This window comes from Anser anser (assembly GCF_964211835.1).
Source record: "Anser anser genome assembly, chromosome: 13".
NCBI lineage: Eukaryota > Metazoa > Chordata > Aves > Anseriformes > Anatidae > Anser > Anser anser.
Window position 1 is genome coordinate 17,104,902 of NC_139734.1, and position 15,509 is coordinate 17,120,410.

The following is a 15,509-nucleotide window of genomic DNA, read 5'->3' on the forward strand; positions in this document are numbered from 1 at the left end:
CTTCGTCGTTCTCACGGGGATGTGGAGCTTGTTCGGATTACACCATCTTTTGTAAAGGCAGGTGTATGCCACAGGGCAGGTTTTAAAATTCCTGTGTTGGTGGATTGCATTAACCCATACTAAGTCAGGTATGTAAAATTCCATTAAGCAAAAACCCTCTGGCATTTTCTCACCAGTGCTAGAGATCTGCGGGCTATGCTAATGCAGTGCGTTTGCTCATCTATTAGTAGGATGATGGTTTTAAAATAATAACATTTATCTTTGGCAGCGGACCTACAATAGTGCATGCAGAGTACAATTTCGTGAAAGGCTCTGCAGATGTTGCCTCATTCAATCTGGGTCAAAAGGAGTGCTTAGAATCATAAAGGTTAGAAAGAGATCAAATAATTCTGCGTTTTTATTGCTGAATAATGTACTTGGAAAATATCATTCACCATTATTAGGCTAAGTGAGTACAGAAAACACAGGACTCAATAGTCATTTCTCACTATTGGCTGATTTTACTGTTTTTATAATGTAGCTAAATTCCCTGCTATTGATTCCAGCATTGATTATCGATCTGGAAATCTAAATGGATGCGGTGGTGTGAGCATAGAGGAGTTTAACAATTGCAGAATTAGGTTTTTGCCTCTTCATGCAGCGTTTGGTGCGGGCAGCGCACCGGCAGAGCAGATTAATGGCACTTTTTGGGAGCTGTCTGTGTTTTGCGGTGATGTATAAGGCCCAGTGGCCTGCATGCTTGGATGATATAGGTGGTGTGTGTATGTTGGGCAGCGCTGGACAGTCTCGTGGAAAATAACCAGGCTGGTGTCGCAGCGCTCGGATGTTGCTCTTCTGAACGGGGATGAAACGCTAATGAAGGAGAAAAGCCAGAGAAGCGCCCGTTTTATGTGTGCTCTTTTCGTGCATCAGAGCTCATGCAAACTCTGTCTGGCAAACCCGGCACCCCGGTGGGTGGGAGGCTCGCAGCCTCCCGGGTTCGGGACTCACCTGCCTCCACTCACCTGCTCCCTCCCCAGCTCGTTGTCGTCGGATTCGCATCTGGATGCTCTCCGTGGACCCAGCTTCGGTGACATTTACTGGTCAAAGTCACGTGGCTGTTGGCTCAAAACCAACATCCAGACCTGCCCGCCCAGCAAAAGGCTTTTCCAAGACTTTGCGGACAGTTCCTCTCCGGTCCTGCTTCCCTCTTGCCCCGCACTGGTGGTGTCCCAGCTTTGGGGGGAAATAGGGCATTTTGGCTGAGGCGCGCCCCTGGGCTGCGGCCCACTTAGCCCGCGATGAAGTCCTGTGTTTGAAATGAGTTTTGGAGTATGTTCCTCTCTTGTTCTCCACAGTTAGATGTTGTCAGTATTAATATGCCATTAACACATGCTCGTTAGGAGGAGAATGATTATACCCTGCAGAATATGGGGGAAACCTTCATTAGGCACTAACATATTGAACCAAGCTGCAAACTTCACATGGGAAAACTCGGGGAAGGTTCTGCTCGGCATCAGGTTTCTGCAATTTCTCCTCGTCACTCTGACAAAAGCCCCTCGTTTTCTAGCACGTGCTTTTTGGCTGCGAGTGGTGAGCGCGGCGGGCCTGGCCGCAGCCTGTAGCACCGAGATCCTTCTGGGGACCTGACATCTGTCCTCCCCCAAAAGGAAGATGCGCTAACCAGGCTTCGGTTTGGCAGGTGGGGACTCGGCCCCTCTCCCCTGGGCTGTGCTGGCTCCTGGGGTTATCACGACGGAAACCCATGCGGCGCTTGGAGGTGCTCGGGGAACGGATTTGTTGAGAGCCGAGGTGTCATTTCTGCATCCGTGCTTTTCACACCGTAACGACGTTTTAAGCGCTCGCCTGGCCTTGCTGCCTGCAGTCTGGAGTCATAACCTGCCGCGTGTGACAGGGCGATCGCTCGCCCCGCTGGTGACGGCAGCGAGCGCGGCGGCGGCCTGGGGTGTGTGCGCGGTGCTCTCCTCCGGCGACCACGAGTTCAGGCGGGAGGACGGTGCTGCAGCGGGCGAACGCTTGAAGATGAAGACCCTCTCTGCATCCACGTGCCCCCTGTGGTAGGTAACAAGGGACGGTCGGTAAAGCCCGTACGTGGCGTTTAATCGGAATTTATCCCGAACGGGGTGATTTCACAGATTTCCGCGGAGCTGACAGCTGTCCTGCGTTACCCGTGAGCTCGCTGCCTCCATCCCTGCCCCAGCCGTTTCGGAAACTTGTGCCATTTTGGCGGCAGGGCCCTGCGATTGCCTCCAACCCCGTGGCTTTACCCCGCTCCCCTCTGCCTGCTGCGCGTGCTGCAGGCTGGGGAGCCGGGGCCGGCTCCCGCCCCGTCACGTCTCGCCACGTAGGAAGCGCGCCTGTGTACGTTCGCCGGGCGCCGGTGACTCATGTAATCACCATGCGAAACGCATCATTCATAAACTGTTTAGCGCGACCTTTTGTACAGTAGCACTAATTATTATTATCACAGAAGCCCAGTAAACTAGACTAGCAATTATCAGGGATTTATTTGAATGGACAGCTAAGCTATTCTTGGCAAGTTAGTCAAAGCAGTTGTCATGACAGCTACACAAATGTGTCTTATGAATTGGGTTAATTAGGGTAATTAATAACTGTTGTTTTGCCCTTTTTAACAAGGTATTGCCTAGACAGTATCAAAAAATAGCAATTGTACCTAGCAGATCTATTCTTCTTCTAGCAGCAACCTTCAAATCGCAAAACCAAAGCAGTAAATATCTTGGGCTGTCATTTTGGAAGGAAAAGCGTGCAAAACCGGAGAGCGAAAGGGTGCATTGTAATCCTTCGGCTGAGCTTCCAGGGCTGCGCGGTGCTACGTGCAGGTTGGTCAGCATCAGTATCGACATTACCATTATTATTGATTTCAGTTCCGTGCAGACAAATGCTTTCGTGGACGGAGAGGGCAGCACCGAGGTGCTCTGACCCGGCGGCCACCAGAGCGGGCTCTAAGTGGCAGAACTTACAGCCAGTTTTAAAGCCACTTTAAATGACCGTGAATTATTGTCGTTTTGCTCGTGTGTCGCTTGTGCCTCATCAGGATGGCTGTCTCGTGCCAAATCTCCAAGCCCTCGCTCAGGCACAGCATCTGTTTCTTTCAAAACAAGTGTTTTGCTGAATAAATGATTTTGGTTTTGTCATTGCTGTTGCTGATACCCAGTGATGGCAGTAACCGATGCTGCTGATAACGAAGTGGCACCAAACAGCCTGAAAAGGACAAAAAAAAAGAAAAAAAGAAAAAAAAAAAAGGAAAAGAAAAAAAAAAGGAGCACCCAGTGAATAAATCGTACCCTGGACACCACCGGCTGCCCCGTGTGGCTTTTGTCAGCGTTAGTGCCAGGCCTCGGGGTGTTTGGGAAGGGGCCTGTGGCATCCGCCTGCTGCTGCTGGCTGGGGTGGTGGGAGGGAGCTGGCAGGCAGGTAGGCGGCGTTCGGCGCGTGCTGGTGTTTCGCAGGCTTGTGCTGCCGTGGTTATAATTAGCAGTGCCACAGCTTGTGCAGCTGCAGATACAGCTGCTGGGAAGCGTCAGGCGCAGGTAGCTGAGTGGCACCGGCCACCCTCTGTCTGGGCTCCCTGTCCTCGCGCGCTTCCTTCATGCTGACCCCGTGCCAGCGGGCCCTGTCCCACCCTGGTGGCGGTCCCCAGCCCGTGCTCTCTGCTTGCCTGGAGGATTTGGTGCTGGTTGTTAAAAACGACCCAAGACGACAGACGTGGTTCAGGAATATTATGTAAACTTTGCAGGAAAATGACCTGAATCCATGACTGAAGGCTCTGACCGGTTCTCCAGCTGCAAGGAGTCTTCTCTATTTTTATCACCTCGGGGTTTTCAAAGCCCTCTTTTAACTAAAGCTTCTTTGCTAATATGCGTCGTATAAAAAGAAAAGAATTTTTTAAAAAAATGAAGAAAGAAAGGGAGAAAAATCCCAAAGAAAAACACCTCTATATAGAAGGTAGGGTTTTAATGAAGAAATATTTTACACCGTTCTCCTACAACCTTAGGGCTAATAGCCTGGAACTGGTACTTTGGCTCCTTAAAAAGCCCAACAAGACAAGCCAATTACGGCCTCTGAAACATTTTTATTTTTAGTTCCTTGTAATAGCAATTCATCCTCGGCTATGGTACATTAACTGGAAGGAACAAGAAGTAGTAAGGTTTTGGCATCTTTGTAATAACTAACGGGCTGTGTTTACTGGCGTGTTCGTAGCGCCGGGTGTATTTCCCCCGCCGTGGGGACGGAGCGGGATGGGGAAGGCGACGTGGGGCGTGCCGGGGACTCGTCTCCCTGCAGAGCCAGCGGGATCCTGCCGAGCTCCCCCGGCCGGGGTGGGCATTGCAGATCCCTTCCCATCGGGTACCGCAAAGAGAGGATGCGAGCACCCGCTGGCGCGGAGCAGCACGGTTCGGCTCAGGTTTATCATCCTCTGTTGTCGGGGGAATTTCAGCTGAAGCTGGGCTGCCACGGCAATCGCGCTCCCAAAACGGAGCTGGCGGCTGCGGCTGACGCCCTCAGTATTTTTAACTCGTCTGCAACGATTTTTTGGTTTTTCTTTTGCAGTGACATATCTCTGATTTCTCCTGTTCCCTACGAAAGGTACTGTTCTGGCCTGCCACTCCAGAAGGTGACTGACAGGGAGTTTTATTTAGCTCCAGCAATGGGAACGTTTGAAAAAAGGGTCCCTCTGTTATATTTGTTTTCATTCCTAATGGAAGGAGGCAGGCAAAGGACAGTTCTGAAAGGTTTTTTAACAAATCTGTAAGTCATGCCCCATTACCCTAGGGCTGCTGATTAGATCCAGATTGTTTCTTGCACTGCTTAGAGAGGGGTGCAGTCCACGGTGGAAACGGCGTCCATATATCCATTACGCAGCTGCGAGCGGCAGGCCCAGGTGGTGGGAAGAGCCTGCCGTTAGGTTTAGCGGCTGTTATATCCCCGCAGGGGTATCGGCTTGCGGCGGGCTGTGCCCCACGGGGCCGTTGGGAGGGCGCGCGCAGCCTGTCTGGGGGGGAGCGTCGCCCCTTGCCCCTTGCTTTTGGGGGTCCCCCTGCCCCGAAAGCCACTCGGGGTCTTCTGGTGGCTGACAGGGCATCGCCAGCCTGCTGGCCAGTCTCGTCCCACCTGAGGCATTTGTTTGCTCTCGCCTAGAAAATATACCCCCCGTTTGGGTCAATATTTTGCTTTTCCTTTGGTTTTGCGGTGCCGGTGCCAGGCGGCTGGCCCCCGGCGCGGCGGTGGCTGCTGGAGGGCCGCCTGTGTGCGCCGGCCTCTGAAGAGCTTTGGGATTGTAGGTGCCATATGAATAGAAGGAGTTTTATTATTGCATTTTTGCTCTCCATAACGATACTGTAGATTTCTGATATGTTGACAAATTCAAACGGGTGATATTATTTGCGGCTTTCAGGAGTGTAATTATGGCTTCATTGTGTGTCGTCGCTCTCAGGATTCAATCTGGGTTTCTAATCCCGTACCCTTTTTAAAATCACATCACAGCAGCTCCTTTACTCTTGCCTCCGATCCATTTTCAGACAAAAATGAGAAAGCCTGTGTATATTTGGGGAGGGGACGGGAGTTCAGAGCGGATTAGTGGGTACGGCAGCGCCGTAATGCAATCTGTTTTGATACTTTTGCTCATTTCTGATGAGCAGGGTGATGCTAAACGCTGAACTCTCCCAGTGATTTTTCTGAAATGCTTTTTATTTTATCAGGAGAAAATGGAGGCTGGACTCAGTTCCTTCAGTGTTTAATAATGTCCATCAGAACCAAACGCCCTTTATTTAAGCTGCGGTAATAATTAGAGGGTTGGTGGTGTTAAGCAGCCATGGAGTCTGGCTCTGAGGAATGTTCATTGTGCCTCATTAAATTTGGAATTAGTACTTAAAAGGTCAGGAATAAATATTCTGTTTATATTTCAGGGATAGTAAATCTAGATGGTTGCTGTGTGTGCACATCCTCGTCTCTGCTTGTTCCTGCTGAACTGAGCGAGGCACTGCTCCATTTGGTTTAGGCAGCAATCAGAGTGTCTGCAAAAAAGCCCAACCCAAAAACCAACCATGGTTTCATTGATCAGGGGCAGGAAAATGATCTGCTGTATTATATCTAATTATAAAACATCGATATCGGACGCTAAATGCACTTACTTTTTCAGAGACACTATACTGCTAGTTTACAGTTTGCAATCTCATGTATTACGGGCTTTAGCAGTAAGCCAGGCTGTAGGAAAATGGCTTCAAAGGGAGATGCCAGAGGTCAGATCCTTTTAACCTTTACCAGGCTTCCCCAGGTGACTGGCTCTTACATACTCCTTAATAATAACCAAATGGCTTCACATTTCTCCCGGGTCTTGTTTGGGGCTGTTGCTTTGTCCTGTCACCGCTGCTCCTGGCCTCTGACCGATGCTCGGAGGCAGTGCTGTCCTCTCCAGCAGCCGGCACCGTGCCGGGGGAGATCTTTGGGATTTGCCCGGCACACGGGAGCTGTCCCGGTCTGTAGAGAAACCAGGTGAGAAACCATCCTTGGCCGTGCTGGGTGCCCCTCCTGTGTGTGCCGGGGTTCCCCAGCTCATGGTCATGGGTGTCACAAGGCATGTCGCTCCGTCACCAGCACCCAGACGGACGGGTGGCATTTTTAAAGGCCTCTTTTCCTTCCTCTGCCTCCTTCCTGCCTGTCTTCGGAGGCCAGCACAGAGCAGCTGAAGAGGTAAAGCAACCTCTGGGTAAGAGGCAGCGTGGATGATGCTGTCCCTGCTCCCTGGGACGGCCTTGGGCGAGCAGCTGGGGGCTGCAGGGCTGGTTTTGTTTGGGGCTGGTTGTTTGGGGCTGGTTGTTTGGGGCCGGTTGTTTGGGGCTGGTTGTTTGGGGCTGGTTGTTCGGGGCCGGTTGTTCGGGGCTGGTTGTTTGGGGCCGGTTGTTCGGGGCCGGTTGTTTGGGGCCGGTTGTTCGGGGCTGGTTGTTCGGGGCCGGTTGTTCGGGGCCGGTTGTTTGGGGCCGGTTGTTCGGGGCTGGTTGTTCGGGGCTGGTTGTTCGGGGCCGGTTGTTTGGGCGCTTTGAGTGACAGCGGCTTTGAGGTTGCGTTTTGTGCTGCGACTGTTCTTGGTGGGAAGGAGTCTCAGACCACTTATTTATTTCCCATGGTGTAATAAGCAGCTTGCTCACTGATAATGACTTCCAGCCATCACTGATCAAGGCTTCGTCTGACCCTACTTTGAAATTATCCATGTTTCACAAGTGCAGCTCCAGAGTTTTTATTTAATTTACATGTATCCCGTATTACTCACAATATAGCTCAGACCGTAAGAAGTCAGTGTTGGTGCGATTTCCTATCAGGGAGCAACAGTTTTATTACAGATGCTGGAGTCTGTGGTTGATCGGCCTGTGGAGAGCAGGACCGAGGCGCAAAGGAGACGGGAGAACCAGCATCACCCGCCCTGCCTTCCCCATCGTGGGGGCCACGCGTGGTTTTGCGACGTGGCTGTGGTCCCCGAATCCTCCTGCAGTACCGGCAGGCGGCCAGGGGAGCCGGGCTCCCCGTGCAGATCTGGGGGCTGGCGCAGAGGAGCCGCTGCCTATTTTGGGAGGATTTTCTGAAACCCCCAACAAGAGATGCACGTTGCAGCCTGGGAGGAAGGTCCACGTTGTTTTCTAGTAATAAAGTGTGACATGCAAGCTTTATTAACAAGGCATGTAGGAAAAAAAAAAGGCTCAAGGGGCAACTCTGAAAAAGTGGCGCTAAATGTGTCATTTTTATGAAGCTGATTTCGTGAAGGGTTCCTACACGCTTTGGCAGGAGGTTGCAGCAGGTTTACAATAATTTGTAGGAAGATGGAAATGTTTTCACCCCGAAGTGAGAAGAAGAGCCAGCGGCCCGTGTGGAGACGCTGTAGATTTGTACTGCGGGTCAGGAGCACAGGGGGACGGGTGCCCCCGCCTCGGGTCAGGAGGAACTTCGGGTGTCTGTGCATCCCTGCTGCCTGCGGACCGATGTGACAACCCCGAGCCACCAGCACCGAGGCCCCTCGGTGCCTTTAGAGATGCTCATTTGTATGTTTTCTGCGTCACGGCTGAAACCCAGGAATAACAGGCCCTGAATGATTGAGGTGAGGAGGTATAGCGGCTTAACACGTTCCTGGAGAACCGGGTTGTAAGCTTCCCCCCGCAGCCTCTTTGAGGTGGTGGCTCCCCGCCGGGTCCCTGGCCCCGCTGGCCTTCCCGTCAGCACCGCCTCTCCCCTCCTAGCTCCCTTCCTAGCTGCCTCGGGACGCCCTGGCTTTCACTTCTGGTTTTTCAGGCAGAGGAGGAGCAGAGATGAGGTCAGCTCCCTGTTGCTGACGGGCAAGTCACTGTCACCCCCCAACGTCCGGGTCCAGAAGGGACCTGAATCCGTTCTGTGATTCGAAGAGTTGAACCGGCGCTTGTGCATCTTCTTGAAACGTAATGGGAATGGCAGTCCTCAACAGCAGCTGGGGAAGAAAAAAAGTTTAAAATTTCCCTGCTGATTGCTTGATTCCGAGTAGGTCTGTTGCTGCATTTCTGTTTGTGTTGCTAAGGCAGCAGTTAAGGGCATTTTTTGAATTGGACCCAGGTAAGCAGCGCCGTGCCCCCATGGCACTGCCTCGAGCACGCCTGCCTGGGGAGGGCAAGCTAGAAATGCGGTCCGACGCCGCAGACTCCATGCTAGATGCTGTTCAGCGCTTCCTCATGCCTTGAATATATGGTTTATTCCTAGCACGCTGGCTTGGGGTTGGATCCTGACAAGCGCTGAGCATCCTTCGTTCACACTGAGACGAGCAGGAGATGAGAATTGGCAGCATCGGGAGGGAGGCCCTTGACACAGGCTGGGCTCTCTCCCTCTCCCCTTTGATTTTTACAGGAGCAGGTCTGATCATTAAGAAAGTAACGGTTTGTTTGCTTTTGCCAAAATAATGAAGAAAAAGGGGGCTGGACTCTCGATGATGCATGTTATGAAGAGCACAGTGTTTCATCGGCAAAAATGAGCCTTACCTTGGCCCTCTTTTTTGTGCTTTGACTTTGTTCTTGGCGCCTCATTAAGAGAGGGAGCGTGTTCTTTTCCAATTAAAATGTTGACATGTTGGAGACGTTCTTCCCAGTCGTTTTGCCTCTGTTTGTAAGTGATTGCACTTTGCAGGATGAACTAGATTTAAATCAAGTGAACTTCAATTGAATAATGCAAACTATAAAACAGCCCTCCTCCATGAAAAATCTCATTCCTTTTTTATTCTCCTGTTTTGATCGCGTAGCCTGCATGGAGATAACCTTGACAGATAATCCCACAGCTGAGGAGAGCCCTCATAAACTGCTGGGCTGCCTCGTAAAGCACCTGGAGCGTACCCGGCTCCTGTCCCTGTTGCCACATTGCTCCGTGCCCTGCCTGGTATCTGGAAGGGATTTGCATTGGTAGTGCTTCTTGTAGTGACGTGCTGGGTTTGAAGTCTGGGGACAGACCCTGGGCATGATTAAAGCCCCCCAGGAGCCGCTCCATTACGTCTTTGGTGTTGCATCCTCCGGAGCAAGGTGGTGCAGAGCATCCTGAGCAGCAGGTGAGGCGTGGAGCAGGGGGTCCCCATGGGGGGGGCGTTATTGCAGGCAACCAAACTGCAGCCTGGGGGACTGCTCGTTCGCCAATGATTTTGCTCGGTCCAGGGTTTTGTCTTTTTTATTTTTTTACTTTATCAGAAATCGGTAACAAAGCTCCCAGGGTTGTTGGCCAGATCTAGCGCGAGGTCTGGATCTGGGCCGGAGCAGAAGCTGGGATGGATGGCAGCATGCGCAGCGTTTCCTCCGGCCTGTTAGGACCGAGAGCGGGGGCGTTTTGGTGGGGTGTTAGTGATGTTTCGGTGGGGTTTTGGTGAAACCAGCTTGAGCTTCCTGGCAGGTGGCCCTGGGTGCTCTTGGGTGCTGAAGGTTGGCCTGTGTGGAGCTGAGCGCGGTGTGTGAGCTGAGCGCATTAAAAGCTCTGTGATGTGTGGGCACGCGCTGACGTTTGCTCTCTGCTTACCCAAAGCTGCCTCCGATCCCTCCTGCCCTCCGTCGCTCAGGGCTGCCGGACCCCCTTGCAGAGCCCTGGTCTCTGGGAATCACCTCGTCTCTCCGGGGAGTGCCACGGTGAGATCCCGGGGTATGGTGGCATCTCCCCCCGGGCTGGCAGCGGCAGGACTGGCGAGCAAACACGGGATCAGAAATGTTCTGCAGCGTTTAAATCTCCGGCGTTGTGTGTTTTAAAAATACATGTGTGTGTTTCCTACGGAGACGCAGAGCGCTTTAACAATCAAAGTCGTGCTGCAGGAACAAGGATGCAAGAACTGCAGGGACCAGTAGTTTGTGCAGTAAATCTCCTGCGTGACTCTACAGCAGTAATTACTATGTGAAAGTAATAACTGAGCTGTGCTGAGTGCTAGGCCAACTCCCCCGGCTCGCAGATCCTTGCATGTTTCTCTCTGGGAGGCTCCTGTTTGGTAAATTAGATATTGTGCTGTATTTCAGAAAAGGTCACACTTAACCAACGCTGCCTTTGCTTTATTATCTCGGTACAGCAGTATAACCTCAGCCAGGGTACGATTGGATTTCCCGTTCGGCTCTGCTGCAGCGGCCCCGCTCCCTCCATCCTGCCGTTGTGATTACGTTAGCAGCAGACTCTGCTTTCCTTTATTTATTGAGACATTAAAGATGCATGCATTTATTTTTACCATGTTCATAATTGCCGTAAAAACAGGCCATAGTATCCCCGAGCGGCTCTCTGGGAGCGGGGGCGGCCGTGGGGCGGGGGCGAGCAGGAGCTGAAGGCAGCGCGGGAGGGCAGGATGGGGCCGCTGGGGCGCGCGGCCCTTCCCCGCTCCTGGCCTCGGAGGACGCCGCTTCCGACCCGCCACATCCCACCTCACGGCTCCTGCCATGGTCCGGCCATGGAATCGATCCCACCGTGTCCCAGCTCATGCCTCCCGCTCCATCCCAACACGTGGCTCCCAGGACACTGCTCCCGTCGTGTCCCACCACACAACACCTGCCGCGTCCCACCACACAGCCCCCACCGTGTCCTACCACGCAGCTCCTGCCACATCCCCGCCAAGAGGATCCCACCACGTCCCAGCTCACGGCTCCCGCTGCATCCCAACGCGTGGCTCTCAGGGGCAGTAGCACCCTGCTCTCTTCCCCTGTATTCTGGCTGCTCTTTCTCAGCCAGTTCTCTTTGTTCCATCCCGGCTATGAAAACCAGAAAGCCCAGGCTGTGTAATCTCAGGTTCAAAGACGGTGTTTCCGCGACGGAGTTTGTCAGTGAGTTTTGCCTACAATGACAAATCCATTGACTTCTCTCCCCCTCTTCTGCTCCCCTCCAACTTTTAACCATGTCACCCATTGTCTTTTTTTTTTTTTTTAAATTAATAACAGAGCCCATTGTCTCTGCAAATGAAATGATTTAAAACAAAGAAAAGTGCCCACATTAAATTCTCCGGCAGGGGATTACCTTGCTGGCATTTACATATCTATGCAATAAATATTTTAACATGTTAATTATACACTAATAAGAAAAATACCTTTTGAACTTTCAGTCAAATTGACACACACAGAACCGAGTCCGTCAGGGAATTAAAAGCAATTAGTTTTGTAACGGAGCGCAGTCACATTGTTCCTTCTCCGCAAATTGTTCTGTGGTCACCAGCCAGCCTGGTTTTCGGTGCGCGGCCGTGTGAAGGCTGGCGGGGGCCGGAGTTGTGCCGGGGTGGTGCTGGCTCTGCTGGGACGAGGCGAGGTGCCGGGACGAGGCGAGGTGCTGGTCTCACCGAGGTGCTGGGACAAGGCGAGGTGCCGGGACGAGACGAGGTGCTGGGACGAGGCGAGGTGCCGGGACGAGGTGCCGGGACGAGGCGAGGTGCCGGTCTCACCGAGGTGCCGGGCGATGCCCCGTGGGCGGCTGCTGCTTTGTACAGGACGCAGAGGGCCCTGTGCGCCCGCCTGCCCCCGACCCCACAGCAAGCAGCCGGTAACCTCTCCCTTTTCTTTTCCTCCTTCCAGACTGAGAACTACTCCTTTGACTCCAACTACGTGAACAGCAGAGCTCATTTAATAAAGAGGTATGTAGGCTGGCTTGAAAGCCCTTTGGTTTGCCCAGCCAAATCCAGATTATTTAATGTTCTTTCTCACTGTGCTATATGCTACTTGCTTTTTTTTATATGCAAAATGTTTCAAGAGTTTTCATTTGGTTTTAAAAACGGTATTTACTGCCTATTAAGTCCCATTGCTCTTGGTTTGCAATAAAGGGAAGTCTTTTTTCTTCTGTTTGGCTCCTTCACACTGGGAACTTACAGCGAGTTAGGTAGAGCGCTGTTACCCTGACAACTTTAAAATTCATAGATTTTATTCTATTTGAATGCACAAGAATAAAATGATAGATTTGGATGGTGAGATCTCCCTGCCATGTGAGGCGGGGAAAAAAAAAATCTCATTTGGGGGCAGGCAATTGGGTTTGATGCATGCTCACTGTTTTAGTTTGAATACCGAGGCAAAACAGCATTTTGCTAAGATTTCCCTTCCAGGGGTAAAAAAGCAAATCATCAGTTCAGTTGCAACCTAGCAATTACCCATGGGTAAATTTAACTCTTTGGATAAAATCCTGCCTTTGCTGGTGTCCTCCCAGTGGCGAAGACGTCCCCAGTGGGTTCATGCCTGCGCTGACCCAGTTTAAGCCCACTCATTTCCCCCGGGTCATGTCAAACCAACGAGTGGCCAGCGTCACCCTGCGGGAAGCTCTCCCGCCTGCCCTCTCCCTCACTGCCTCTTCTGGAGCCTGCGAAGGGCCCAGCACCCCAGGCCAGGTACCGCCGTGGGCAGCTCACCCCAGCCGCAGGATGCTGCTTAGATGCAGCGAGGAGAAGGAGCGAGCCCTGGCTTGTTCAGGTGTGCTCTGAGCAGTAAAAAAAAATCCAATTATCTTCCTGGCTGCGATCCCATTTGTTTACATCTTAAAAATATAAGGACTATGGGAGCTGCAAGCGCGTTGTTTAAGCAACTTGGGTTCAGCTAGCGAGGGGCAGGTATATTTGCCTGCATTGCGTGTGATGTTTAACGATGCTAATGTGATTGCGAGAGATGGCTTGCCTGCGCCACATCGCTCCTCATAAGGCAGTCTGCAGGCACCCTGGAAAAAACCAAATCTATTAATCTTTCCTTGTTCACACCTAACATAAAGGCAAGCAGCGCTCCCACCTGCCACAGCGGGGTTTACTCCGGCACGGCATTGTTTGGGAAATGCTGCTGCCGCTGATTCCCTGAGACCTGCCCATCCTTTAGAGAAGTGTCAGCCGCGGAAACGTGTTGTGTGGCTGCTGCATTACGGTCTGGTTCACTGCGGGAAAGATAAATGCATTGTAACACAGATTGCCTGCACATTAGGAACAGCAACACCGTGTAGGACAGCGTTTCCCCTCGCTTTCTACCTTTGTCTTGTATCTTAAGTACAACGGATGCCAGGAATGCTGTGCAGACATCTAAGAACAAAAATATTTTCTGTAGCATACTGTGGCATCATTTTCATCCTTTGCCTTTATGAAGATGTTGTAGCTCTTCTATCTCTGGTGAGTGAATCTTCTCAAATCCAGCACTTTAATTAATCCATTTGTACTTTTGCTGTGTTGTCTGCCTGCCTCTCTCACTCACATACACACACACAAATGAATTGTAGATTTGTAGTGCTTTTAAACTTAAAATTCTTTGATGTTTCCTGGAATCAAAGTCAGTGGCTTCAACAGGGACATCTTTATTTAAAAGGTGATGTTTGAAGGTTTACCAATTTATATGTATTTCAGAGCCCCCCCCTCGCGTGCTTTGCAAAGCTTCGGTTGGTAGGTGGTCTGCTTGGTTTCCGTGGAGACGCAAAAGGGCTTCACAAAGTAATGAAAATCTGCAGCTCCTCGGCGCTTTGAAGCACAGGCCGCTCCTTGCGCTGACATTTCGGCCCGGATCAGCCAGCGAGGAAGTTCGGTGCCGTTGGTGCAAGCAGAGCCCCCGACGGGTGCGGGCTGCCCGGGCGTGGAGGAGCGAAGGAGCCAGCAGGGCCGTGCCAGCACGGCGCTGGGCCAAAGGCAGGGCATGGGGCAGGTGTCACAACTCCCTCCCCGCCCTTCTCGGGTGCTTTCTCTGGCAGCCCTCCTTTCCCAAACGCTTTCCTTTCCCCCTGGCATCTGCCTCTGCTTTCCCGTTTGCTCCGGCCCGTGTGCGTGCCCCCGGGGAAGGCACGCTTTGTGCACCTCGAGATGTTCCTGTCTTGCAGCAGCTGGGTGTCGCGGGGCTTGGCGGGCAGCAGGAGGCTCATCCATGCAGCTGTCTGTGGGCCCAAACTGGCAGCCTCTTGGCCCCTGAGGTTCCAGGAGGAGAGCTGGTCCTGGGCTGGTGCCAGTAGCCGGGTGACTTGGTGCACATCCTCCGTGCCCCGTCCCCATGTCCATGCTGGGCAGCGCAGCGAGGCGCTCTGTTTGTTGGGGCCGTCGTGCCGCTGTTCCCCAAGCCAGTGCCTCTGCACCCAGCTTCCCGCACCCTCAAGGACACCCGCTGTGCAGAGAGATGCTCTTCGCTGGCTCCTTGGGAGCAGGTGTGGTGGGAAGGGGACATCCCACATCACAGTCCCTCCATCCTGCTCGCAGAAGGGCTATAAAATCCCTCCCGTGACGTGCTGAGGACAGCGGGCGCCCCGGACCCACCGCTACTCTCCTGTTTGTGGGGATGTGCCGGTCGCTCCATGTGCTTACATCGCTTTTGACCCAGGATGCAGATCTTTCCTGCCCCTCCAGGCTGGCCGCCAGGACAGGGACATGAGGAATTTGCGACCAGCTCAGCCCTCGTATCCCCCCAGTCTGGCCTTGGCAGCTGCAGCTGCAGGGGATGTCAGGGAGCTGGACTGCTGCCAGCTCCCCCAAAGTCCCTGCGAACTTGGACCCAGAATCATGGGGTTGTTTTTAAAAATAGGAATGATATCGTCATCATGAGGAGAAATTCCTGTTTCCCGGAAGGTTTTTATTTTAAAACTTGAAGCTATTAGGATTTGGCCTATAACCTAAAATGCTAAAGTTGAGATCCTTTTTAACTTTAATATTAGGTAATGCAACATGAGGAAGCCTAGTTGTAGAAACAGCTCATTGGATGTGTATGTATTTTCCATTTTCTTAAGCCCTGTTTCACTCACAGCTTCCTCGATACCCGCGTGTCCTGACCCGTGGGCTGGCACCATACGCGCGAGCAGCCCACAGCTGGGTGCTGCGTTTTGGGTGCGGGCGCTTGGTGGCACAGCCAGCTCACTGCCCTGTCTCCCCCAGCAGCTCCACGTTCAAGGACTTGGAGGGGAACAGCCTGAAGGACAGCGGCCACGAGGAGAGTGACCAGACCGACAGCGAGCACGACGTGCAGCGCGGCCTCTACTGCGACACGGCCGTCAACGACGTGCTCAACACCAGCGTCCCCTCCATGGGGTCCCAGGGCCCCGAGCCAGGTGAG

General features: G+C 52.6%; 1 protein-coding gene across 2 annotated transcripts in view; it reads left to right on the forward strand.

The window, feature by feature from the left end:
- The window catches only part of PCDH19 (protocadherin 19), a 57,687-nt gene that overhangs the window by 13,933 nt on the left and 28,245 nt on the right, over positions 1-15,509 (forward strand). Inside the window, exons 3-4 of one of the 2 annotated variants that reach the window (XM_083797794.1) lie at positions 12,039-12,097; positions 15,332-15,504. In XM_083797794.1, coding sequence (XP_083653920.1) covers positions 12,039-12,097; positions 15,332-15,504 — 232 coding nt within the window. The remainder of the gene's footprint in view (positions 1-12,038; positions 12,098-15,331; positions 15,505-15,509) is intronic. The other variant, XM_083797795.1, reaches the window with a different exon arrangement.